A 25,634-nucleotide genomic window follows, 5' to 3' on the forward strand; every position below is an offset into this window, starting at 1 on the left:
TAAAGCACATCTGTCTCCTAGCTGCTGATTTTTTGGATCATGTTGTGATTTTATTGCGATTTTTTGGTTTGGTAAAAATCACAGATATTTACTGGCGGTAAAATCGGCCAAGGGTAAAAATCTTCAGCGTGTGATTTTTTTGCGATTTTCATAATGCTGTAAATATTTAACACTAGAATCACCATTACTGATCTTTTAATTTTCCATGTACAATATAGAAGATATTAAGATTGCTTTGCATTCCTTTATTTTTACGTGTACCATATCAATAAAACTGATGTTGACATCATCCATAGATCAGACAAACTCTTGTTCCATATATCAGACTTTGTTCTGTGTTGTTTGTAGTACACTCGCCTTTCTAAAATGTATTTAGTGTAATATAGCTGTTTCAATTGAACTGTGCAGGTACACACAACTGCTGTTAGGAAAGTTGCCACTGAAATACCCACACCGCAGTTTGTTGTTGTGGAATCATATGAAAGAGATTACTCAGCAACATTTGTGCAGCCTCCATCATACTTACGTGGAAGGGGTAGGTTCAATATCTTCTTGGGCAATTATTTAACTTGTAAGCATATATAAATTTCATTAGTATAGAGCTTATTTTAAAGTGTTTTTTGCTTTGAACCGAACTCAGTAAGAATTTTATACTGATTTTCAGTTAGGGCAGAAAATTCAGAATTTGTTGAGTATGATTTAGACGATGAAGACGATGATTGGCTCCAAGAATTTAACAATGAAAAGAAGATTCTTTCACCTGAAAGGTATGCATTTATTGCCTTTTGATTGTCTATTATTTTGCAGTCACTATATGTCTTTTCATATATTGTGTAGGAGATTCATTGTTATGTGGTTGTCACCTTGCTTTATAATGATTGTGCTGAGAATTTTATATCTCAGCTATCTTGCCTATTAAGATTTCGTAGTTGTGCCATTTGAATAGTATTACCCCATTCCAAGTGATTCACTATTTCGGTTGTTCTGTCTCTTTCTTGTTGAGCATTTCATAGCACTATTGCTCAATGTTGTTAAAAGCGCGATCGGGATTAAATTGGCGCCGGGAATAAAGCGGAAAAAATCGGCAAAAGGGGGAAAAAAGCGGAAAAAAGCGGGAAAAAAGCGTTTGGCACAAAAATATTCATTTTTTTTCAATTTTTTTAATATCTAAACCATCTACAACATAAAATAAATACATTGACACATAAATATGATAAAAAGACTAATATATAAGATGTTTAATATCATTTCTAGCGCTAAAATCACACACAACATTGAATCATGTCCTGAATAGTAAGTCCTGAGTCCCAACTCAGCCTCAAAATATCAACAAAAAATATGATAATGTATCTCATCATGTCATAATGTCATATACAATAAAATGAAAGTCTAATCCTATTGATTTCCTCTGCCCCTCTTGCGAGAAAATGGCACAACTTTCTCTTTCCCTCTAGATGTAGAAGCTGGTGCCTGTGCTGGTGGAAATGGCAGTGGAGTCTGACGTGCTCTAGAAGCTGAAGAACTAGTAGTAGCAGCTACAGGAGGCTAAGGTAGACGGAGACCACGTCCTCTACTGGTGGTAGTGGTAGCCCGGGTAGGCGGTGTCACCTCCTCCTCCTGCTCCTCCTCCTCCACCTGCTCCTCCTCCTCCTCCTGCTCCTGCTCCTCCCCCTCCACCTGCTCCTCCTCCTCCTCCTGCTCCTGCTCCTCCCCCTCCTCCTCCCCCTCATCCTGCACTAACCAATCATCAGTGGGATCCATGAGAGGCCTCTCGGTCTCAACCCTCCATTCAGCAGTGGTGTCAATCCCATCCAATGAGATGGCTTCCGTATCAGGTGTCCTCTCTAGTTGTCTCACCCACAATCGAAGATTGTAGTAGACATAGACCATGTCATTAAGTCTATGGGACTCCAACCTGTACAAAGTTCATGAAATAATAATTAATAATTAATATTATAAAAAAATATTGTTTAAAACTTTAATGAATTCATCCTGCACTAACCAATCATCAGTGGGATCCATGAGAGGCCTCTCGGTCTCAACCCTCCATTCAGCAGTGGTGTCAATCCCATCCAATGAGATGGCTTCCGTATCAGGTTTCCTCTCTAGTTGTCTCACCCACAATCGAAGATTGTAGTAGACATAGACCATGTCATTAAGTCTATGGGACTCCAACCTGTACAAAGTTCATGAAATAATAATTAATAATTAATATTATAAAAAAATATTGTTTAAAACTTTAATGAATTCAAAAATTTATTTGGAAATTTGCAATATTTTAAATGTTTAAGTGTTAGCCTATTGCGCTTCTTGTTGTGTATTTTTTCAAATACACTCCAATTGCGCTCACATCCTGAGGAGCTGCATGTTTGGCTGAGGATGCGTACGGCAAGCTTTTGCAAAAGGGGTACTCTGCCACCATACATCTTCCACCATGCGTCTACAACAAAATTACAAATAAAATTTTAAATAAACATAAGAAAAAAATGGAATTTGAAGAGACAATGAAATTTGAAACAAAGTTACAAAGTACAAACTAAAAAATACCTTGCATTTTAATCGTCCTATCAGTGACAGCCATCTCAAAGCCAAATGTGCCACCTGATATCTTATATGTCTCAATTTGTCTAGAGATCTCTATACGTTGTTCTGGAGATCTCACCATCTTCTGGACACAGGTTAATAATCCTTCCACGACCTCAGCATCAAAATCAAACCCACATGCATAAGAAAATGCAGGGTTCAGGAAAAGCCCAACAACATGAATGGGACGATGGAGTGTGTTGTTCCATCGCTCATCAATCACTTCCCATAGAAGGAGTTGTCTCTGAAACCCATCATCTCCCTTATCATCATAGTAGGACCGAATGGCTTCTTTGGCCCTGTCCATGGCTTCATACAAATAGCCCATTGCGGGCTTCTCACCATCAACCAACCGAAGAACCTTTACCAAAGGTTCAGTAACAGCGCACACCTCCTGCACTCCCGCCCAGAAGTCTTCCTGGTATGAAACTAGTCTGCACATGGCCTCTCCTTCTGGTTTGCGGCTCATTGACGAAGCACGCCACTCCTCTGAAAGAAACATTCTCTTCGAATCCCACATAGAATTCAAGAGGGATTGAAGAGATATGAAACTCGTCGCAAACCGTGTAATGGCGGGGCGCACCAACTCTTCGTTGTTGGTGCATTTTCTCATCAAGCTAAGCACAAATGTGTGATTGTAAATAAATTTTGTGATGCTTTTTGATGAGTCAACAATATCTTTGACAAAGGGAATTTTCCCTATGTCCTCTAACATCAAATCAATACAATGGGCAGCACAAGGTGTCCAAAATAAAGTAGGATGCCTGTCCATAAGCATTCTACTAGCAACAACATAATTTGCAGCGTTGTCCGTTATGACTTGGACAACATTTTCTGCACCCACCTCCAAAATAAACACATCCAGCAAATCACATAAAGTTCTTGCATCTTTGATTTGATGAGTTGCATCAATAGATTTGATAAACATAGTCCCCTTGGGACAACTAACCAAGAAGTTTATAAGGGTTCTCCCCTTTTGGTCAGTCCAACCATTTGACATAACAGTGCATCCTGTTTGTGCCCATGATGCCCTAAAATCCTCCAATCTTTGGGTGCAGTCACGCTTTTCCTCTTGAAGAATCCGGCCTCTGAAATCATGAAGAGAAGGGATTTTGTACCCCGGGCCAACACTGGCAATAGCATCAACAGTAGGTTGGAAAAATGGATTATTCCTTACAATGCTGAAAGGAATATCACTCCAGAGGAGAAATTTTGCCATCAACCTATCATCTTGTTCTTTTTCAGTTCTTTTTAGCATTGAACCGATAGTTGGTTGTGAACCAGGTGTGGTTCGAGGAACAAAAAATGATGATGCAGCTACCGGATTGACTGACGCTGCAGTAGAACCAGTGCCACTTGGCCCACTTCCTTCAGCTGACCTTTTTAGTTGCCTTTTGAGTTCTTCTTTGGCCTCTCTAGTGTGCTCTAATTCTCCCAATGCTCTCATGGCTCTTTGGATAATTTCAGGATTTGTATTTATACAGGGCCCCACATCACGTCCAGGGATTTGTGCAAGGTGGAACTTCAACCTGTACACCCCCCCGAATATCTCCTTTCCACACAACTTGCAATTTAAGTTTTGTCTATCATTCGGAGCTTTAGGTTCACCATATTCCCAGAAAGGATCCAATTTCCTTGGCATGTTTGTTTTTGAATTTTGAATTTGCAAACCTATGGAAAAATAAGGATTAGGAAATAGGAATTTAGGATTACAAATTACAATTTAGCATTTACAAAATTACAAGTTACAAATTTACAAAATCCCAAGTTACCCAACCAAATGGCAAATGCCAAAAAACAATGAAAATAAAAAAACATAAACAATGTTTAAAAAAAATGAAAAAAAAAATGAAAAAAAAAATAAAAAATTGGTTCCCATAGTCATACCAAGTTACCCATCCCAAATCAATGAAAAATTACAAAAAAATCTTTAAAAACAATGAACATTGAAAACAAATGGTGCCCATATGAAATTTCTCAACCAAAAACAATGAAAAACAAAGTTTATAACAAGGAAAACAAAAAAAATTTAATCTACATACCGTTTTTATGGACAAATTGGTGATCTTGTCTTGGATTTCTCCTAAAACCACTTGGATTCGCTCCCAAACCCTTCAGCTCTCCTCCACAAGGCGTCTCCTCCTCCTCCGCGCGGCGAAAGTCAGAAATGACTAATAAAAAATCGATTTTCATAACTTAAAGCCCGCTGCCCCGCGCCTCGGCGCTTTTTTCAATAAAAATCGCGATTTTTTCGAAAAAATCGTTATAAAAAAAGCCCGCGATTTTTTGGGATAAAAATCGCGATTTAAGCGGGATAGTGATAAAATCGCGATTTTATCGCGATTTTAACAACACTGCTATTGCTTCATATTTGAAGTTTCAGGACTGTCTGCATTTAATAACTGATCTATATCTATGCTTATAACTGCTTTGCTTTGTTGACTTACATTTTACTGTCTAATATTTTCTTGTTTGAGAAGTCAATCCCCATCTTTCGATAGTGGTGGCCAGGATTAAAATTTTTTAATTTCTATATGTTGAAATGTGAATGATCAAGGACATTTTATGTAGTTCACACCATTATTTATATAATAATCTTCCTAACTTCAGTAGCAAATTGTGATCTTTGTAGAATGTATATGAGTTATGAATGATTCTCCCGTGGTGAATCTAACATTTAGATTTGTGTTTTAGATGTTGTGTACTATGCAGGATTGACTGACTATTAATCACAGAAGATGTAGTTTTAATGGATTGCAGGATGCAGTACATTAGTTTGTTGGTATAAAATAAAAGGTTTTAATTGAAACCGACATTTTATTGATATGTGAGCTCTTTGAGACCCAAGCCTGTATGATATAAGATAATTTTATTAATGTATGACAAATGTCCTCTAAAATCATGTTTCACATTTATGGTTGGCTAATTGCTTGTTCACAAATGTAAAGCTTCTTGAGGATTATAGAACGTTTAAGAATCATTTGAGGCTCAGAGGTGGTTGCTAGGGAGGATCTTGCCCAAAAGTTCCAGATGGTTGCTTACAAAATACTCTTTTTGTGTAGCATGGTCATTGTCCTTGGAGGTAGATTTCTGAAAACCATCTGTAGAAAGAAACAACTTCTGAGAAATTGAGTGATGCACTTTCAATTCTTATACAAGATTAATCTGGAAGGGGGCGAAGAAGCCTGGACATGATAGGTTTTAAAGTCAAACTGATCTATTTTATTGATTTAAGAGGAATATAGGGGAGAAATGCTGATCTCTATTATGTATTTCTCAACCTCTGTTAGAAGCTGATGTAGTACCTTGAGTTGTCTACAGGAACTAAACCATTTATTACTTGGAACAATTGTGCCTATGATATTTTCAAGGGAGATAAGATATTTGGCAGGAGAAGTTGATCAAGACCATTGAATAGGAGAAGGTTCTTTTAGGAGGGTTGTGACTGATAAGTGATAATATCTAAAATTGATTACAAAGAACACATTGAAGGTAGTCTTAAAGAATCGGCTGATGAGTTTTGATAGGTTTTAAAGTCAAACTGATCTATTTTATTGATTTAAGAGGAATATAGGGGAGAAATGCTGATCTCTATTATGTATTTCTCAGCCTCTGTTAGAAGATGATGTAGTACCTTGAGTTGTCTACAGGAACTAAACCATTTATTACTTGGAATCCTGTATATTAAAGAGGATCAATTGTGCCTATGATATTTTCAAGAGAGCTAAGATATTTGGCAGGAGAAGTTGATGAAGACCATTGAATAGGAGAAGGTTCTTTTAGGAGGGTTGTGACTGATAAGTGATAATATCTAAAATTCTGATTACAAAGAACACATTGAAGGTAGTCTCAAAGAATCGGCTGATGAGTTTTGATTAGTACTATTGGTTGATCTGTTTGTGATATGAAGACTAGAAAATTATGTTAATTTTTTTCATCTTTACAGATTTGTGTTTGACATTATGGACATAGTTCAGCAGCTCTAGTGAATTTTTGTTACCGACTAAGCTAAAGCATTTGAAATTTCAGCATCTACAGACTTGTATATGTCAACAATCATGGTTTCTTTTTGGATTAGCTGAAGCATTTTCATCTGCGGCAACTGTTTCTAAAATTGTAAATACTAGATCAATGATGGAGCTGTATTATTATCTTTTGTCTCAGGGGGAGGTCACCTGAGACATGTCAGATTTCAATACATTTTGCACCAGAAGTGGTTCTGTCATGAATTCATAGTCTTATCCTCCAATGCAATAAGCCACTCTACAAATTATAGATCAGACTGGACAGTTCCTTAAACAATTCTTTTACAATTTGTGGTGCTACTATACCACTCTTTTTGCTAATTTATAATTTTCTTGACACATTACCAAATACATAATTTTGTTTGCAATGTAGGTTTGAGAACATTCTATACAAGCTGGAAATTTTGGATCATAAAGCTCGAGAGAGAGCGGTCGGGTTAGGAGCAAATATTGGACCGATGATGCCTGTGCTACTCCAGTTTGAGGCAGCGGTTGAGGTGAATGCATGGCTCTTAGTTAGGGATAACTCTAACGGAATTGTAATTTATGGCATATTTTATGATTCTTGTCAAAATTTAGAAACTAAACACTTCATTTTTTATAACATTGTTGGAAACTAATGCATAAAAGTGGTTACTTGCACATATCTTAACTGTCAACTGTGATATCTTAAAGTTGTTCATATCAACAGAGTATCAAGACATTACTCACATGTAATTTTTATAGTAGTCGTTTCAAGTGTTGTTGAATCTTAGAAGGTTAAATATACATTTTTAATTTCAAGTATCTTTTGTGCTATACTTTCGCAAACTTGTATGTCTTATTAGCTCAAGTTACGTGTAACACCAGGACAACCAATCGTCCTCCACATGACTAAGTTGAGAATACAAGTATTCATTGGTGTCAAACTATGTTACTGTGTGCTTCAAAACTGTGTTTGTCTTTGTATTACCCATGTGTATCTATATATATATATATATAATGTTTGTTACAAATTTGGAGACTGAAGAAAAATATAGATCTTAAATTTCTTATAGAACTGGCCTAGAAAATACTAGTTGGGAAAAAAAACTTTCCTCGCATGAGTAAAAAAAATAGTAATCTCTACAATAGACAATAGTTAATGTCCAAAGATATAGTTTAGTGAATCATTGACTCAGCCAAGGTGGGATAGATGATGTTGTGGAATATCGTAAAGGGCATGTAAGGGTCCTCTCAGCAACACTCCTGAAGCCAAGGGGAGAAAAAAATGTGAGTCAAGTGTTTTGGCACATTGTGAGTGCCCTCTTGGCAAGATAGATCAAGAATATTAATAATTAAGCATCCACCACCAAGAGGTAGGACATTTTTTAAGGAATCAATGGAGTGATCTGTAATTAATGTCACTAAATTCAGTGTCGGCAAAATATCTTTGGGGGTTATCAACTCAGGAAATAAACAAAATTGGGGATAAATCAGCAAAAAATCACCAAGGTCCAAAACTTGGCAAGCATAAACCTGGAGTTGAAAAACCCATAACTTGGCTTCCCAAAAAATAAAAAAAACTCAGAAAAATCGATGATTTTTGCAACATCAGCTGTAATAGTGCCCCACTCTCACAGACCCAGCTCACCATTGGTGGCCTAGAAAGTTGTTGATGGAGTAGAGGAGTGTGACACAACCCAAATGGATGAAAGAACTGAAGAAAAATATCTGTAGGTGAAAGAACTTGTGAAGGTGTTGTGGAGAGAGCTTCAAACGAGCTGTGATAATTAGTTGCCAACATTGAAGAAATACCATGACTTGGGCTGGAGTATTTTGGTGTGTTCCAACTTCCAATTTCTTGAGCACCCTAAGATATTGATGATGATGAAAGCTTGGAGATTTTTGTCAGTGAAATGGGCTGCTGTTGAAGTTGGATGAGGAATTGCTGCTGTTCCAATTAGTTGTCGGCACATAGCCATCATATCATATGTTACCATGGCTTTAACCTCCTGTGCTTGTTGATGCTGGTTTGCATAGCCATCATTTCATGGATTCGAGCTCTTGTGCTTGTCTAAGTCACCTGACACGGGGATTCAGGACTCGTAGGATACGGGGATTCGAGTGTCGGATTTGGACACGTTGACCCGTCGGAACAGGACACGTAGGATTCGTTATATATATATAATATACATATGTATTACAAATTAGATATTTCTTACACAAATTCTCATTAATGATACAAATTCATTGATTTCAAACATAGATCTTCATATGTATTTAAAAAATATACATATATATCAAAATTAGATATTTCTTACACAAATTCTCATTAATGATACAAATTCATTGATTTCAAACATAGATCTTCATCTAGATGTTAGTTTTACTGTCTACAAAGTAAGTTAGTAACATTATAGCATGCATAATACATACAAAATTCAAATATCTGCATAAACCCTCACAAACCTCATAAACCCTCAAACTTCATAAACCCTCCCAAACCTCATAAACCCTCATAAACCTCATAAACCCTCACTCATAAACCTCATAAACCCTCACTCATAAACCTCATAAACCATCACTTTTTTGGGATTCGAATCCCAAAATCAGGACACGAATTGTCCTAACGGGACGCGACCGAGATTTGATGGTGTCCTGTTAGGACACGTGGTGTCCCATTTTAGGATTTGAATTTCCTTCAAATTGTGTTGGATTCGTACATGTGGCCTGTTTTGGACGAATCCTGTTTCATAGGTGCTTGTTGACTTTGGTTCGTCATATCATGCATTGCATGGCGTGGTATTCTTGTACTTGTTGTAGCTGGATCATCATATCATGCACCAGTTCTACCGAGAAATTATGTGCTGGTTGACATTCGTCACACATTTCTTTGGCTAGTTTCTTGATGGCAGCAAAATTTGTGTGCTTTTCCTTGTGTGAGGCCCAAATAATGTTAGTGGATGCAATGAAAATTGAAATTTTTGTTGGAGATCCGAATGCAGAGGGATTGCTAGGGAAATTCAGGGTGAAAACTTGTTCTGGGGAGGGCAAAAAATAGGCGCAAAAATAAACTGTGAAAATATTCAAATTTCAGATTGAGATCTCTATATTTGAAGTGAAGTACATCATAGAGTTGGATGTTATTTAATTTTCTACAGGATGCACAGTAGAAACAAATTTTCTGATCTAATAATTATTACCTAATGATTGTCAAACAATTTATCTCAAGCTATGTCACAAGGTTCGTCGAACTTTAACCTTGAGGTTCGAATTTTGGCAAACCTCAAAAATGTTTTGAGGTTCCACGAACCTCATTGAACCTCATAGCCAATGACCAAGTCCATAGATCAAAACTCATAACTTCATGTCACAACTCAAGCTTGTATTTTATCCTTGCAGTTTCCAAGTTTGTGATAGCATATTTTATGTTTATTGATGTTGATTTGTTACTAGTTTATCCTATAATTCATTTTAAACTAATATATGTTTATATATATAGACGAACCTAATAGCGAACCTCATCAAAAAATTCGAACTCAAACCGAACCCAATCATTGTCGAACCTGAATTCGAACCCGAACCATGTGACATTGATCTCAAGCCACTCATATCATTGAGCAATTATACACAGAAAATCTCAACAGTAAATGCAGCAGAAACAATAAAGATCATATAAAGATAGCTATGCACAATAGAGACAATAATTTTACCTTGGGAAACCCAACCTTGGGAGAAAACCCAACAACTTTTCTTCTAGGAGAAATTATTCTTCAACAAGGTTTAGAAATCCAAATTGGCTAGAAATTTGTGCTAATGTCCAAGTCAAAAAAATACCAATCAAACCTGGTGAAAATCATCAACAAGATATCATTGGTCAAACCAGTCAACTCAGGTCAAATTTGGCACTGTGGTAAATTTGTGGTTGACTGTGGTCATACTGGTCAAACTTTGGCTTGTGGCTACTGTGGTCAACCGCTATTGATGGTAGTCAAACTAGTGAAACTTTGGCATGTGGCTTCTGCATTTGATTGCGGTAAAACTGGTCAAACTTTGGTTTGTGGCTCCTGTGGTCAACCTGCAGTTGACTGTGGTCAATTTGGTCAAACTTTGGCCTGCAGCTCCTGTGGTCAACCTGGTCAAACTTCAGCCTGTGGCCAACTGCAGTCATCATGCAGTTGACTGTGGTCAAATTTGGCCCTCCTGCAGCTCAGTCAACCCTGGTGACTGCAGTCAACATGCAGATGACACAGTTAACATGCAGTTGACTGCAGTCAAATTTTGCCCTCCTACAGTTTGGTCAACCCTGATCAAACTTGGTCAAATAGTGAGAGAAACAACTCGTCCAAAAATAGTCTGTTTTCCCTCCTTTTCTCCACACGTGTGGCTGTCCAAGAGACCTCAGAAATGAAGAAGAAACTTGCTTGGTGGTAAAAATGAAATGTCACATCATTTATTTATACTCGTCAAATGGGCTAAAATAAGCAAAGGGACATGTCCCTTCACTTGGCTGGGCCGACTTGCCCTCCAAAAAATGCCTCTTAATTTTAATTTTCATAGGCCAACTTGGAGACCTCTTTGGCATGCAGGAATACCCCCCCCCAATTCTACAAAAAATCTACAGATGTTGAAAAAAATCAGGGTGATGGGTGTACAAGTAGCCTCTGATAAAACCAGGTTGATAACTGATGAAGCAAAACTGCGTCTTTACTTTTCTCGCGCGTGGACCTGTGGGTTATGGGCCCACGTATACATCAGAACTTAGAAGCATTTCTCTCGAGTCTCAGCGGACTTCACAACAAAACCTGACCAATCACCGTCGGTCCTTCTTTGACTTTTCCTTTTGTCAGGCGCTTCAATCCATGCTGTCGATCAATCCTGCTCGATCCAACGGCTATCACGCAATCTCGCGTGAAATCTTGCATGACCAATATTAGATCGAGAGCGCGCGAGAATAGTAGTTTTTTCGTGCTACATGTCGCCCGCTAAGGTTAATCACGTAGAATTTAGAAATACTGGTTACAACTTTTAGGGCGCGTGAGATACCGCTTACCATCTTTCCAAGACCACTCCATCCTTCTGCTAACACGTGGTGTTAATCTCCGCCATTCCTCTTCCATCATTATTATCCATCGATCTGGCCAATCCGATGGTTTCCGCTGTGCTATTCAATCGACTCCAGTTTGGATTGAAACTCTCCTCCGTTGATCTATTCTCAAATCCAACGGATCTCCCGTTCGCTTATCGGTGGAATTTGCATTTCAACACAAATTTATCTCTGCCATACTTGTTGAAACGAAGTTCATAGGAACTTCGTCCGTTACACTCGCACACAATTTATCAATTTACAGAAAAGAATATATATGTAAACAATACACGAACACACAAAACTTAGATTTTGCCTAGATGTATAATAACACGCGTAATTCAACTATAAACAGAACTCGATTACAAGCTAAGCCGTCCCGGCCCGAATCACAAATTGCCCTGCGGCTACATTGCATACCCTATCTCTCTCTCTTTCACACAACATAGACTCTCTTATATAGGAAACTACAAAGGGAGGAATTGTTTACGATCCATGGGTTTCTCCCACAATTGCTCAATCAAACCCCTAAATCTCTCTATTCACATGCATGGCAGATAATTACATTTAATCAAGCCTTCTAGAGACTTATCAATTCCATCAATTTAGCTCTGTTTAAATAGAATTTGCCCCAATTTACAATGATTGTCCACGTTTCCCCTTTCACAGCTTTGAATTTAAATTTTGATTAAGGGTGCTCCGATGCTCCTGCATCAGACTCCCGAGGTACAAAAATTTTATGACCTCCTGGTCATATGCCTTCTTCATCCCTTAGCAATTCTACCCACATCCTCTATGGAATTGCCTTTATGATCTTTCTGTGAGCTGCAACAAAACCTCTATAGTAACAAGTCCTCCCTGCTACACGATACCTCACCAAGCTTCTCTCCTATGAGCTTAGTCTTTTGGCATCTCTCTGGTTCTCTCTTCTTTGGAACCATTTGAGCACTCCTGGCTCTAGGTTGCTGCAATCTTCTCACCTTCTTTTGCTGCTACTTGTACGACAATATAAAGACCACAAACTTTCCAATCTACAACATAACTGTACCTCCTTCTTTTGCACGCAGAATCTTCTTTCGCTCTGATACCACTTTGATGAAGCAAAACTGCATCTTTACTTTTCTTGCTCGTGGACCTGTGGGTTATGGGCCCACGTATACATCGGAAGCATTTCTCCCAGCGAACTTCACAACAAAACCTGATCAATCACCGTCGGTCCTCCTTTGACTTTTCCTTTTGTCAGGGGCTTCAATCCACGCTGTCGATCAATCTTGCTCGATCCAACAGCTATCGCGCAATCTTGCGTGAAATCTTGCATGACCGATAGTAGATCGCGAGCACACAAGAAAAGTAGTTTTCTCATGCTAAGTGTCGCCTGCTAAGGTTAATCGCGTAGAATTTAGAAATACCTGTTACAACTTTTAGGGTGCGCGAGATACTGCTTACCATCTTTCCAAGACCACTCCATCCTTCTGCTAACACATGGTGTTAATCTCCACCATTCCTCTTCTGTCATTATTATCCGTCGATCTGGCTGATCCGATGGTTTCTGCTGTGTTATTCAATCGACTCCAGTTTCGATTGAAACTCTCCTTCGTTGATCTATTCTCAAATCTAACGGATCTCTCGTTCGCTTATCGGTGGAATTCGCATTTCAACACAAATTTATCTCTGCCATACTTGTTTAAGGCGAAGTTCATAGGAACTTCGTCGCTTACACTCGCACACGCAATTTATCAATTTACAATAAAGAATATATATGTAAACAATACACAGACACACAAAACCCAAATTTCGCCTAGATGTATAATAACACGCATAATTCAACTATAGACAGAACTTGATTATAGGCTAAGGCCTCCCGACCCGAATCACAAATTTCCCTGCGGCTACATTGCATACCCTATCTCTCTTTCTTTCACACAACACAGACTCTCTTATAGAGGAAACTACAAAGGGAGGAATCGTTTACGATCCATGAGTTTCTCCCACAAGTGCTCAATCAAACCCCTAAATCTCTCTACTCGCATGCATGGCAGATAATTACATTTAATCAAGCCTTCTAGAGACTTATCAATTCCATCAATTTAGCTTTGTTTAAACAGAATTTGCCTCGATTTACAATGATTGTCCACATTTCCCCTTTCACAACTTTGAATATAAATTTTGATTAAGGGTGCTCCGATGCGCTTGCATCAATAACCTATAGTAGTTGGATGTAGATCAACATGCAGAGGTAGATAATGAAAGAGTAGAATAAGGGCCAAAATGAGTTTCTGACGCGAGCTCAAATAAGTACACAGTGGAAATATGATAAAGACAGAGAGACGTTCTTCAAAACTGTACTTTGCATTACCCATGAATACATGTTTATAATGTAGGTTTGTTACACAATTAGTGGTTGAAGATAAATATAGGTCTTGTATTGCTGACTAGCCTAGAATAGACTTTTTGATAAAATAACTTTTTTTGGAAGTTGCTTCAAGAAACATGCCCTGAGATTGGGTTCTTCGTTGCAAAATATTGTTTTTTTTGGTTCATGTGCCATATCTGAGGGGTATCTATTTCACTAAATTTACCTAGGACTTGCACTTGGCATTATCCCTTTTGGCATGTCATTTGGTTGGGGTGGTGGACTATAATGAGAATTGAACCCTGGTGAACAGATTCATACTCCATCAACCTCATTAATAAACCAAAGCTCTGCGACCAACAAAAGTAACTTTCCTCAAATGAGTATCTGAACCAATATAAAGGTAGATAACCTTTGCAATAAACAATATTTTGTTAAATGGAGTTAGAGGAGGAAGGGTTTAGCCAAAGTTAAAGGTGCACTAAGTTTGGCAGAGGGACCCACGGGTGGGCCAAGGCGTAATCATACTTTTTATTATTATTCCTTGACTTAGGAAAATTTAAATTTTCATATAGTCAAGAATTGGAGTGATCTTCGCTGTCCAGGGAGATTCAACTTCTAAAAGGGAAAAAGGGCGCAGACTTGGTCATTATGCACTAGAGAGCATGGTTTGCTTCTCAACAAAAGAGAAGGGTGTTCTGTTCATCACCTAGGGCTTTAGATCAATGCAGATAGAGGGAGAAAGAGAGGCCGATTCAGATTCAGATCTTTTCCAGCTAGCACAGACTTGAGCTAGGGGCCGCATTCAGTGCGCATAAGGGGGCCGTACATGCCTGTACGAGTTTGTACAATGTGCGGAAGGGTGGCCGAGTTGGTGAGAAGTGCACAGATCACTTGCATAGAGGATTAGCTGAGTAAAGGGAAGTGTAATCAGTTTTCTGAAAATTTGCTGAGCATAATAGAAGAACACCAAGTTTGCAGATTTTCCCCAGTTGTGGTTTCCTAGATAAATTTGTTGTGTATGGTTTTATGGTGTGTTTGTCTTCATTTGTTCCTTATTTCCATTGCATGCTAGTTAGTAAACTCAGTATATTTGTGGGTTAAAGTTAAAGTTTAGTTTTCAGCTCTTTGCTTAGTATAATTCACAGATTAGGTTGCTGAGTTTTAAGAAAACTAACATAGTTAATGTTAAAAAGGACCTAAAGGCTATTCTGTCTCTATCAACATTCCTTTTTTGAACTAATTCTGTGAGAGAGATAGATATATGCGTGATTTGTAATGGATTCTATTTTAAGATAAGATAATTTTATTAATGTCCAATGTATGACCATAAATAGGCCAATGGGACTGAAGGATACAACTAGTGCGGGGACAATGTGGGAGTGCAAATGCCAAAGCTAAACCTAGGATAAAATGAAGTAAAGAAGGATACAATAATAGGACAACCTCATACATGTGTATAATCGGATCATGTAGAAGGCTAAGTGAATAAGTCCAAGGCTAGAGGGCAATGATCTCAAGAATGCCCAAGTTTGATATCTGACGACGAAGGGGGGCGTTAATGGTGTTGGCTCGCTATCGATGTCCGCAAGATCAAACGAGGAATTTCTCTACATGATCCTAGGGGGGGTGTGAGAGTGATGGATACTCCTAACATTCGAGGCCAAAGGAAATAAGCTCTAGATAAGTCTATGGCTACTCGGCTGGGTCCGGGAGGAACCCATCGAGAGTGTGGGGGGGCTTATTCGGGAATTGTTTGGTACAACCCTCTGATGCTCTGGGTGCGAGTTAATTGATGTGCTGTTCAATACCTTCACAACAGTCTTGAGGATATCGGATGGCTTCCCAAAGGGGGAAGCGGTCTCACTGCTCTACTATTTGAAATACCCTGGAACTCAACTCTTCACTTGTTGCTTCGATGAGTTGGATCAACTTGAAAGTATGATGTGATCGTCTGAATCGTCCCCGATGAGGCGAGGTATGTAGGATTTGAGGTTTGTGTCTAAATATCTCCTTGATGAAGAGGGCGAGGCATCTCTTGTCAGGATACCAAAAGAAGGTAGAGAGGGCTCCTTTCAACTCCCTGTATAGGCAATGATATCGTCCTCTAATCTCATAGTATATGGGACACCAAAAAATGAGGTGCATCTCGGTCTTCGGCTCTTGTTGAAATCTTTATTGTAAAGACTGATAAAGGATTAAAGAAAAAATAGTATCAATTATATATTTATCCCCAAAATATATCCCTTCTAGAATGTCGTTACTATTGAATTGACTCACATTGCAAATTTTTATCCTACAATGTTGAAATTTGATGACTAATTTTTTTTTCCTGCAATCCCAACCCGGTTTTAATTTCACCTTATCACTCCCATTTAGTTAAATGCCCTTTCCCATAAACATACATTCAACATATAGAATTCTGGAAATGAAATTTTCAGATTAAAACACATGGGACTGTCAACACATGTTGAAAATAAATATGGACATAACCAGACCAACAACACACATAAAAATACACAGATTTTTGGTCAACTTAGACCCAGGCAAAACCCCTTCAATCTTCTTCGGGGAAAACCTGTTAGAGAGCTCTTCAAATTTATTTATCTTTCAAGTTCAGGAAAAATACATTTGCAAACAAAACAAAACAACAAAATACAACTTATTTCTTCAGCCCAAAACTCCTTGAAAACCCCCACTTTGCCTTGATTTCCATGACCACTTGAAGATGAAAATATGTACTGTTCGGATATGACTGTACGGACTCTGTATTGACTGTATGGATTTTTGTACCGATGTACGGATTTTTTTTCTTTCCAAAAATTGTTTTTTCAAAAACTTATCTCGAACAACGTGCAGCTCACAACATTCAATATTGTTTATATTGTACCTTTTGTTGTCTTCTATGCCTTGATTTTCATGCCCAACTTTGCCCAGAAATCACTCCTTCAGCTTGCTCCAACAAATTTCTCCTTCAGAACTTTTCTCTAGCTCTCAGCCTCCTTCCTCCAATCTGCTTATGAAGAATGAATGCAGTCTCTCTTTTCTTTTCCCCCTTTTGTTTCCCTAAATGACTTTTGGGTAACCCTAAGATCTAATGGCTCAGATTCATTTAGATCAAGGGATGAGAATAAATGTGCATTTAATTCTCACTTTCTATTTTTTAACTCACCCATTAAATAAAGTACTCACATTGTACTTTATGTCTAAAGTCACTTTTCACTTTATAATTTAACATTGACTTTACCACTTATAAATCGCTTTCACTTTATAAAGTCACACTTAGGAAAAGAATTATTTTGGACACTTTTCCCTAGGTAGAGACTAACCCATGGGAAACCACTTGTCCAAGGTACATTAAAAATCAACATACAACTGATTAAACGATAAACTTGGTGATTTTTATATTCAAAGCTAGAATTCATGTTGTATTAGATCATGCCAGACATAGAGGTTGAATGTGTGGATTGTTAAAATGAATACATGGATTGCAATCACATGATGATTGTAAATAAGTTTGAAATACAATTTATTGTGACGGTGATATTTTGAAATCACAACATAGTAGCATATGCATATAGTATATGGTAATAAGTCACAGGGTTCACCGAACATGAACCTTCAGGTTCAAAATTCAGTTTAGGTTCGGCAAACCCCCAAAAAATTTGAGGTTCGATTAGGTTCGCCGAACCTCAAAGACAAACCTAATAACAAACTTAAATGAACTCGAACCTAAAGTCAAATTCGAACCTCAAGGGGAATTTAATTGAATTTCTTTTTAGGTTTGACCTCAATTCTAATTTAGGGTTTGTCTAGTTTTATTAAAAAATAAAAATTTTTAGGCAACACAGTCGGTGTTATTAGGACTATATCGAATTGGTCTAGATCGGTCGGTCCAACTGTTTTGAGGCAAAGATCAGTGATTTGAACCATTTTTGGCCGGCCATTTTCACCGAATCTACCGATTCGGTATTGATTCAATAAAACCATGACTCAAGATGTTTGAATGTGGTTCTGACCTCGTTGAAACTCTCATATGGAGAAAGTACAATTTTATATCTCACTCAAAATCCAACAGAATTAACTGTTTTTCAAGATTTCAAGATTGGGGGGATGACAATGTTTCCATTGGATTTTGTCATGTATGAGGGGATCAAAGTAGCATTTAATCAAGAGCACCAATTACTCTATGTACCTTGATGTTAGTGGCATTGTTTGTTGAACTCCTTTATCATGATCCTACTAAAAATGTACCCATCACTCGAACAAAATCTTGAATTGACATGCTATGCATTTTTTAATCTTATTTTAATGCTTAGAGGGTGATATTGATGACCAAGATCTCAATATAGGTAAAGATTTTGATGATATGTAGGTATTTGTTGTAGCCTGATATTTTTTGGATGTTAGAGGTCATCTAGGTCTTGTTTTTTTAATGTATTTTCGTTTCAAATATGGATTGCACTCGGTGTTATTTTGGTTATGTGCACCCTTACATGCTCTATAAATGAGAACTTTTGCTTATTTGTGTATAGTTGGTTTGGATTCATATGAATGCACATGAATATATGCGGTTTTATTTAAAATTTGAATTCATGTGTTTTTGGTTGATTGTTTTTTTTTACCTGTTTTTGTCCAGTTTTGACCGGTTCCTCGTCTTGGGGGTCTATCGGTTCGATGATCAGTTTGGTTTTGATAACATTGCACACAACGTGCTTCTCAATTTTTTAGCTTGGCAGTGCACATCTCATTTTCCCCCTTCATCTTTGGTGGCATGCATTTCTCTGTTATCTTGGCTATTTGGCATCCCTCTCCACTGCAATATGTTACATGTATAGTGCAAATGCTCGAGGCTCCAAAATCCACACAACTCTCCGTCGTTGCATCCGTCCACTAGGTCTGTTGCCTTGTGTACAATCTATATACTATAAATCATATGCTCGGTTTGGTTCCCCTCTCATCGCACGATCATTGCTTGCTGCCTATGGATCACTGCTATTATTAACAATAAACTTAAAAACGAAATAGTACATTTTATATTTCTTTCTCCAAGAAATTTTGGGTGTTGGGTTTTGGAAAATGCAATTAGTTTCGGTCTTCATAATTATCATTATACTCATGCCATTATGTATATCTTATGTAACAAGCAAAAGAAGAAAGAAAAATTATTATTTTCAAGCATGGGTTTCATGCTTCTTTTGATTGGTCATCTAAGTTAAGCATGTTCTTCATGCTTCTAGGGTTTGTCATGTCATAAGAATTATTGTCATGAGTTAAGAGAGTCAATATCATTTATATAAGACCCTATTAGGCAATTTGTATCAAGAAAGAAACATTATTTTTATGTCAAAATTGTCCTCCAAGACCAAGTCGGCCCTGCCAGTCAAAGTCGGCCTAGAGGAGGCTATTCGACCCCTTGAGAAGGGTATAAATATAGTGAACTTCAAACTCATTAGGCTATTATGACAAGCAAGTTCGATCTGATCAAGAAGAAGTACGAGATACAAGAAGGAAGTCGAAGAAGTCAAGGATCAAACCCTTGCGAAAGAGAGAAGGCAAAAGTTTGACATTTTCTGCTCACTTGTGAGAGGATTAGGGTTTTCGATCTGTTGCAGGAGGCCGACAGTTGCAAGCCAAAATTTGGAAGTCATTGCAGGTCCGAAGTTTTGGAATTGCAAGCCGAAAATCTGAGTTTGGAGCAGACTTGAAGAAGGTTGATTCTTGCTGACTAAGAGTTGACTTTTGACTTCTTGGAAGGGCTTCTTTGGAGGACTGACTTGGTGCTTGGAGGAGGTCTTGGTTTAGAGGTTTGAGTCTTGGTTTTCTCATTTGAAACAAATTCTATAAGAAGAGAAGAGATTTTTCCTAGATTTTCCCCTTGGAGGGGTTTTGCCCTGGCTTGGAGCCTACTTCTTGTGTCCATTGTCTCTATTGTTTTTGCTCTTGATAATTGTTTGGTGAAAAGATTTAATAAAGAAACATAAGCAGATGACTAAAGTTCACAAACAATTATTGAGGTTAAGGAGAATTTGAATTAATAACTGCCCTACTACATTCTCCAACATGGTATCAGAGCTAAGGTTAACAAAGAGAAGGCATTTGGAAGATCTTGTTGAAATAAGGGAGTTATTTGTCGAAAAAGGGATCATTTGCTAAGAACACAAGGAAGGGCATAAGGTAGAAGACCTCATCATCTTAAGAAGGATCAAGCTCTCATTGAAGAAAGAAAGGCTACTATATAAATCTCTCATCTAAAGAAAGATCTATTTGTCTCAAAGGCCCTTTTCTTTTGGAGGAACATCTTGAAGGAAGGTTACTCTATCCTGAGAAAGAATTTTTATCTCTCTTTCTTGGAAGGCTCGTTTGAAGACATCTTTGAAGGAAAAGAAGCATCAAAGAATTTTGGGACCATCATCCACTCTTTGAAGAAATATTGTTGAAGACATCCAAAGGACAAAGACATGAAGGAAGGATCTCAGAAATAGCCGCAGAAGTAAAGGACCCTAGCAAGGAGGAGAAGAAGCTTTGTTTTGTATCTTCTCACGACTGTTAGGAGGGCCGAGGATAATGGCCAGCTGACCGAGGACCGAAAGGAGAGATCTAGGCTAACTCTATGCACAAGTTTAAGGTGTTTTGTCTTTTGTTCAGGTCATAGAAATTTTGTGTAATTGCAATGGTTGATTGGAGGGTCGAGAGGCCTAGAAAGTGTCTACACACTAGGCCGCATGCACAAAAAATACAACATAGGTATGAGGGTCTAAAATTGAAGGAAAGCACAAAGTTGTGGAATAGACTTTAGGGCTGACATATGCCCTAACTAGTGATCAAAAGTTGCCTAAAACCTGAGGACAAGAGGAGCAGGAATCAAGGTATGATTATCTCTTCTTGTTGATGTTGTTTTTCTCATGGATAGTTTAGGTTGAATAGTTTGGTTGGGTCACTTTAAGGCTATTGAGGGACAACAAGTAGGTTATCTTGGCAACCCTAAATTCATATCTTTGAGAACTATGTTAAAGAAAGGAGATATGCACACAAATCTTGTGAAGATCTTACAATTTTAAGACCAATAGCAAGGGCTTGGGAAATTCATTTCCAATCAAGAGATGACTACTTATGTACTAAATGCCTTGTCACCTAATTGAAGCAAGTTTTGTGATTAATGTCTACTCAAGAAAGGATATTACTCCTTTTGATGAATTGTGGGCTCAATGTATCTTGGAAGAAACAAGGATACAAACTAAGGATGATAACGAATCATATGAGAAGTCTCAAGCTTTTGTTGTAAAATCTAAGAAGAAGAAGAAAGGTAAGTTTGGAAAGTTCAAAGGTAAACAAGATATGTCCAAGATTCAATGCTTTGGATGCAATGAGCATAAGGACATTTTAATAGGAATTGTCCAAACCAAAAAGAAAATAACAAAAGTAAGGACAGAAGCGAAGCTCACATAGCTGAAGGAAAGGAAGAACTTGAGAAGAAGCCGAAATGTGAAGAACCCAAGGGTCTTTACTATTGAAGGAGGCTCATCTCTAGCCGGTTCTTTATGAAATTTGTCTTTCTTTTATTAAGTAGAAAGAAAGTAGAGTAGCATGCATTGTTGCATTCTCTAGAAGAGTCTTGGTTTTTATAGAAGACATGTCATCATAGAAGGAAGCACATGATAGTAGAAGAATTAAAGTCTACTTGATTAAGTTGCTTTGGTAGGAATCATCTAGCTTACAAGAATGAGAAGAAAGGGATCACATTGCATATTATAGTTCATCTAATCATTTTCTAACATAATGTTAGAGGTAGTCATTTTGCAAAGAGGGATCATCAAGATCCTATAAGAACCATCATTTTGGAAGGTTCTTGGAAGGAGCATTATGACATGACTAGTATATATTCCATTTAGTATGGAAACAATACTCTTGAAGGATGAATGAATGCATATGGTCAAGTTGTAGTATGAAAGATAAATGAAAGTCTTTCTCTTCTTGGGAAAAGAAACCTATCTTTGACAAGTATAAGAAGCAAGCTCTTGCAAGAGACGATGGCTAGATGGTTGTATGGAAGCAAAGGTATGCATATTTTAAGTATCTCTTCTCTAGGGTAGGGTTCATATCTACGAGACTTTTGCAAAAAAAAGGAGTCGATTATAAAAAATATGCTTGGTAAGTCTTCCATATGGTTACATAATGCTTGATTTTTTTTTTTTTTGACATACTAGAGATCAAGTCTCTCTCACAAGATAGCATGGGATAAACATAATGATATTAATCAATCTTCAGAAGAATGAAAGGGAGTTAATAATAAAAACTCCAAAGAAGAAGCAATTGCAGCTTGTTGGTTAGTGTTTTCCATGGGCACCTTGATTGAAAGTGAAAGCATGGAGAAGGATTCTTGTACAATACGGAGATGGACCATGCAGAAGAATGTTGATCTCAAAGGATTTAAATACTTTGATGAAAGAGGCCATCATAATGAGGTAACTATGATATTGACATTTTGATATTTGTTATCTTGTTGACATATTGTTTTGCTACCTGGAAGGATATTGCAGGAATGCATAATGACAGTTGAAGCAAGTACAACTGTTGGTGTTGAAATCGATTCAAAGAACATAAGGATTGAGTGAATGGTTTTGGTAATCCTTATAGGATTATGTAGTCAAGATGTTTACATCATCATCTTGGAATTGAAAGGTAGCAATATAAGAAGGTAAGTGGATAATTGTATTTCAATAACAACAAAAGATCACTTTCATGTTTAGAGGGAGCTATTGTTAGCTCTTGTTTGATAAGGCTCAATATAATGCCTTCATTGATGATGACTAAAGGAAAGTGATATGTAAAGTTGATTGCTTGAATCCTGTCACAAGATTGAAGGAAGAAGATGGCTCCACAACATCTAGGAAGATAGAAGCTCAATATGATGAGATATAAAGGAAAGAAAGGAGCCATGCAACTACTATCTCCATGAAGAATTGGTGGAAGATACACTTATGAAGACGAGCTAAAGAGCTTGTGGTTATGACTTCTCCTTCAATAGGATCTATTCCCCAATCAAGTGGGAATGAGGATATCCCCCTTGGTTAATAGGGAGTGATGATGGACATTGCATTCTCTTTTATCATGTGTCATGCACTAGGCCAGGACTAACAATCGTACGTCTAGTAAAGCCATGGTAGGGAGAATGAAGGATTGGGTAAGCATCTGAGATTTCCTTGAAGATAGAAAATTCAAGATAGGAAATGGACTGACACTCTGAGGATTGGACAAGATTCCAAGATAAGAGTGGTCAAAGAGGATCAATATTCTTTGAGGATTGGGAATCCAAGATAAGAATAGTCCTAAAAGGACATACTTGGTGAACATCCAGATGGCGTATGTATCTTGAAGAGGTAGTGTGTTATCTCATGTAAAGCCTCCTAACATTATGCTCTGATATAAGAAGAGCTTGTCAAGTTAAGGCCTTACTATGTTCACAATGTTGGTCATGATGGTGATGCTTAAAGATGGCTTACCAATCCAACTCTTCTTATGAGAACTCTTCAGTTTGAGAATATCCTTGTATCGGGTGTACAATTATGAATGCCTCCTTAGTTAAAAGGGAGTGTTGGAAAATGTAACTAGTTTCGGTCTTCATAATTGTCATTATACACTCATGTCATTATGTATATCTTATGTAACAAGCAAAAGAAGAAAGAAAAATTATTATTTTCAAGCTTGGGTTTCATGCTTCTTTTGATTGGTCATCTAGGTTAAGCATGTTCTTCATGCTTACAGGGTTTTTCATGTCATAAGAATTATCGTCATTAGTCAAGAGAGTCAATATCATTTATATAAGACCCTATTTGGCAATTTGTACCAAGAAAGAAACATTATTTTTATCTCAAAATTGTCCTCCAAGACCAAGTCGGCCCTGTCGGTCAAAGTTCGCCTAGAGGAGGCCATTCGAACACTTGAGAAGGGTATAAATGGAGTGAACTTTGACCTCATTAGCCTATTATGACAAGCAAGATTGATATGATCAAGAAGTACGAAATACAAGAAGGAAGTCAAAGAAGTCAAGGAGAAAATTCTAGCGAAGGAGAGAAGACGAAATTTTGCATTTGCTGCTCACACATGCAAGAGGATTAGGGTTTCCAATCTGCTGCAGGAGGCCAAAAGTTGCAAGCCAAAATTCTGAAGTCAATGCAGGTCCAAAGTTTGGGAATTGCAGGCCGAAATCTGAGTTTGGAGCAGACTTGAAGAAGGTTGATTCTTGTTGACTAAGAGTTGACTTTTGATTTCTTGGAAGGGCTTCTTTGGAGGGCTGACTTGGTGCTTGGAGGAGGTCTTGGTCTAGAGGCTTGGGTCTTTGTTTTTTCATTTGAAGTAGATTCTATAAGAAGAGAAGAGATTCTTTTTGGGTTTTCCCCTGGCTTGGAGCCTACTTTTTGTGTCCATTGTCTTTATTTTTTTTGCTCTTGATAATTGTTTGATGAAAATATCTAATAAAGAAACATAAGAAAATAACTAAAGTTCACAAGCAATTATTGAGGTTAACGAGAATTTGAATTAATAACTGCCCTACTACCTTCTCCAACATTGGTTACTGCCCGGGGAAGAAAGTCTGCCTCCCACTAAGCTTGAAGGCAAGGGAGAGGTTGCTGGTACTGGGCCAACACTCAATATAGACTCACTTAAAAGTTAAGAGTGCAACATAGTTACTCTATTCCAGAGCATAAACATGTCAACTTACGAGACTTGAACCTGCGTGGGGAGGATAACAACTATTCTGCCCAACCCCCTGAGCCAAACTTAGTTGATTGAATATACATTTTATATACTTTAAAATGAAACACACACACACACATATGAAATATATTATTATTTATAAAATTATATATAAACTATAGTCCAACCTCATTGGAAAATTTGAACCTGAATTGAATTTAATAGTTGTCGAACTCGAACTCGAACCTGAACCATGTGACTTAGAGTATATGTCGATATGTAAAGCAGTTCTTGATTATGTATTTTACCAGATTATATTTGTGTTTTAATACTGTTTTTAATCTTGATTTGAGGGCATAACATCAATGCAACTGGATGACGCACCAACAATTCATAACCCATGCAGAAGATTTATTAGTTTAATAATGTGAATATTTGATAATTCATTTATTTCCTTGAAGAGCATATTAGGAATTTGGTTAGGTGGGAATAAAAGCAACCTTTTTTACAAGGGAAACAGTGCAAAATGTCTTATTTTTCCAAAACTGGTATATGCGGGTTGTTGCTGTGTAGATTTGGTCCTGATAGATATCATTATGGACATCCTTTCTATGGATGAAACACTTAACCTTGTGGAATTCTGCTAACTTTTTTTGCTTCTGTATCCCTAGGGGCCTACCCATAAATTGGGCATGGCTATTGAAATGTGGATTTTCATGATTTTAAGAAACAAGAATAACTTTTGTACTCAAGAAGGGATAAAAAATTGAAATTAAATCTTTCAACACAAGCAAACCAAAACTCAATCACCCAAAAATACAGTTAGCTAGAATTGAAGATATTGCCTTGTTTTTGGGAGGGGTGTTTGGTTGTAGGTTTTGTTAATATATATATATATATATATATTATTTTTTCCTCCATTTTTCAT

At 37.5% G+C, this 25,634-nt stretch overlaps 1 protein-coding gene across 6 annotated transcripts in view; it reads left to right on the plus strand.

The window, feature by feature from the left end:
* The window catches only part of LOC149173760 (uncharacterized), a 186,295-nt gene that overhangs the window by 18,234 nt on the left and 142,427 nt on the right, over positions 1-25,634 (plus strand). For all 6 annotated transcript variants that reach the window (XR_016259153.1, XM_089424724.1, XM_089424726.1 and 3 more), the window contains 3 exons: positions 409-535; positions 665-767; positions 6,982-7,105. Coding sequence is in view for 5 of the 6 variants with exons in the window: in XM_089424724.1 (XP_089280850.1) it covers positions 409-535; positions 665-767; positions 6,982-7,105 (354 nt within the window). In the remaining variant the exon portion in view is untranslated. The remainder of the gene's footprint in view (positions 1-408; positions 536-664; positions 768-6,981; positions 7,106-25,634) is intronic.

This window comes from Pinus tabuliformis, chromosome 4_2, assembly GCF_031772625.1.
Source record: "Pinus tabuliformis cultivar Carrire ecotype Pingquan chromosome 4_2, CPIR1, whole genome shotgun sequence".
Taxonomy (NCBI): domain Eukaryota; kingdom Viridiplantae; phylum Streptophyta; class Pinopsida; order Pinales; family Pinaceae; genus Pinus; species Pinus tabuliformis.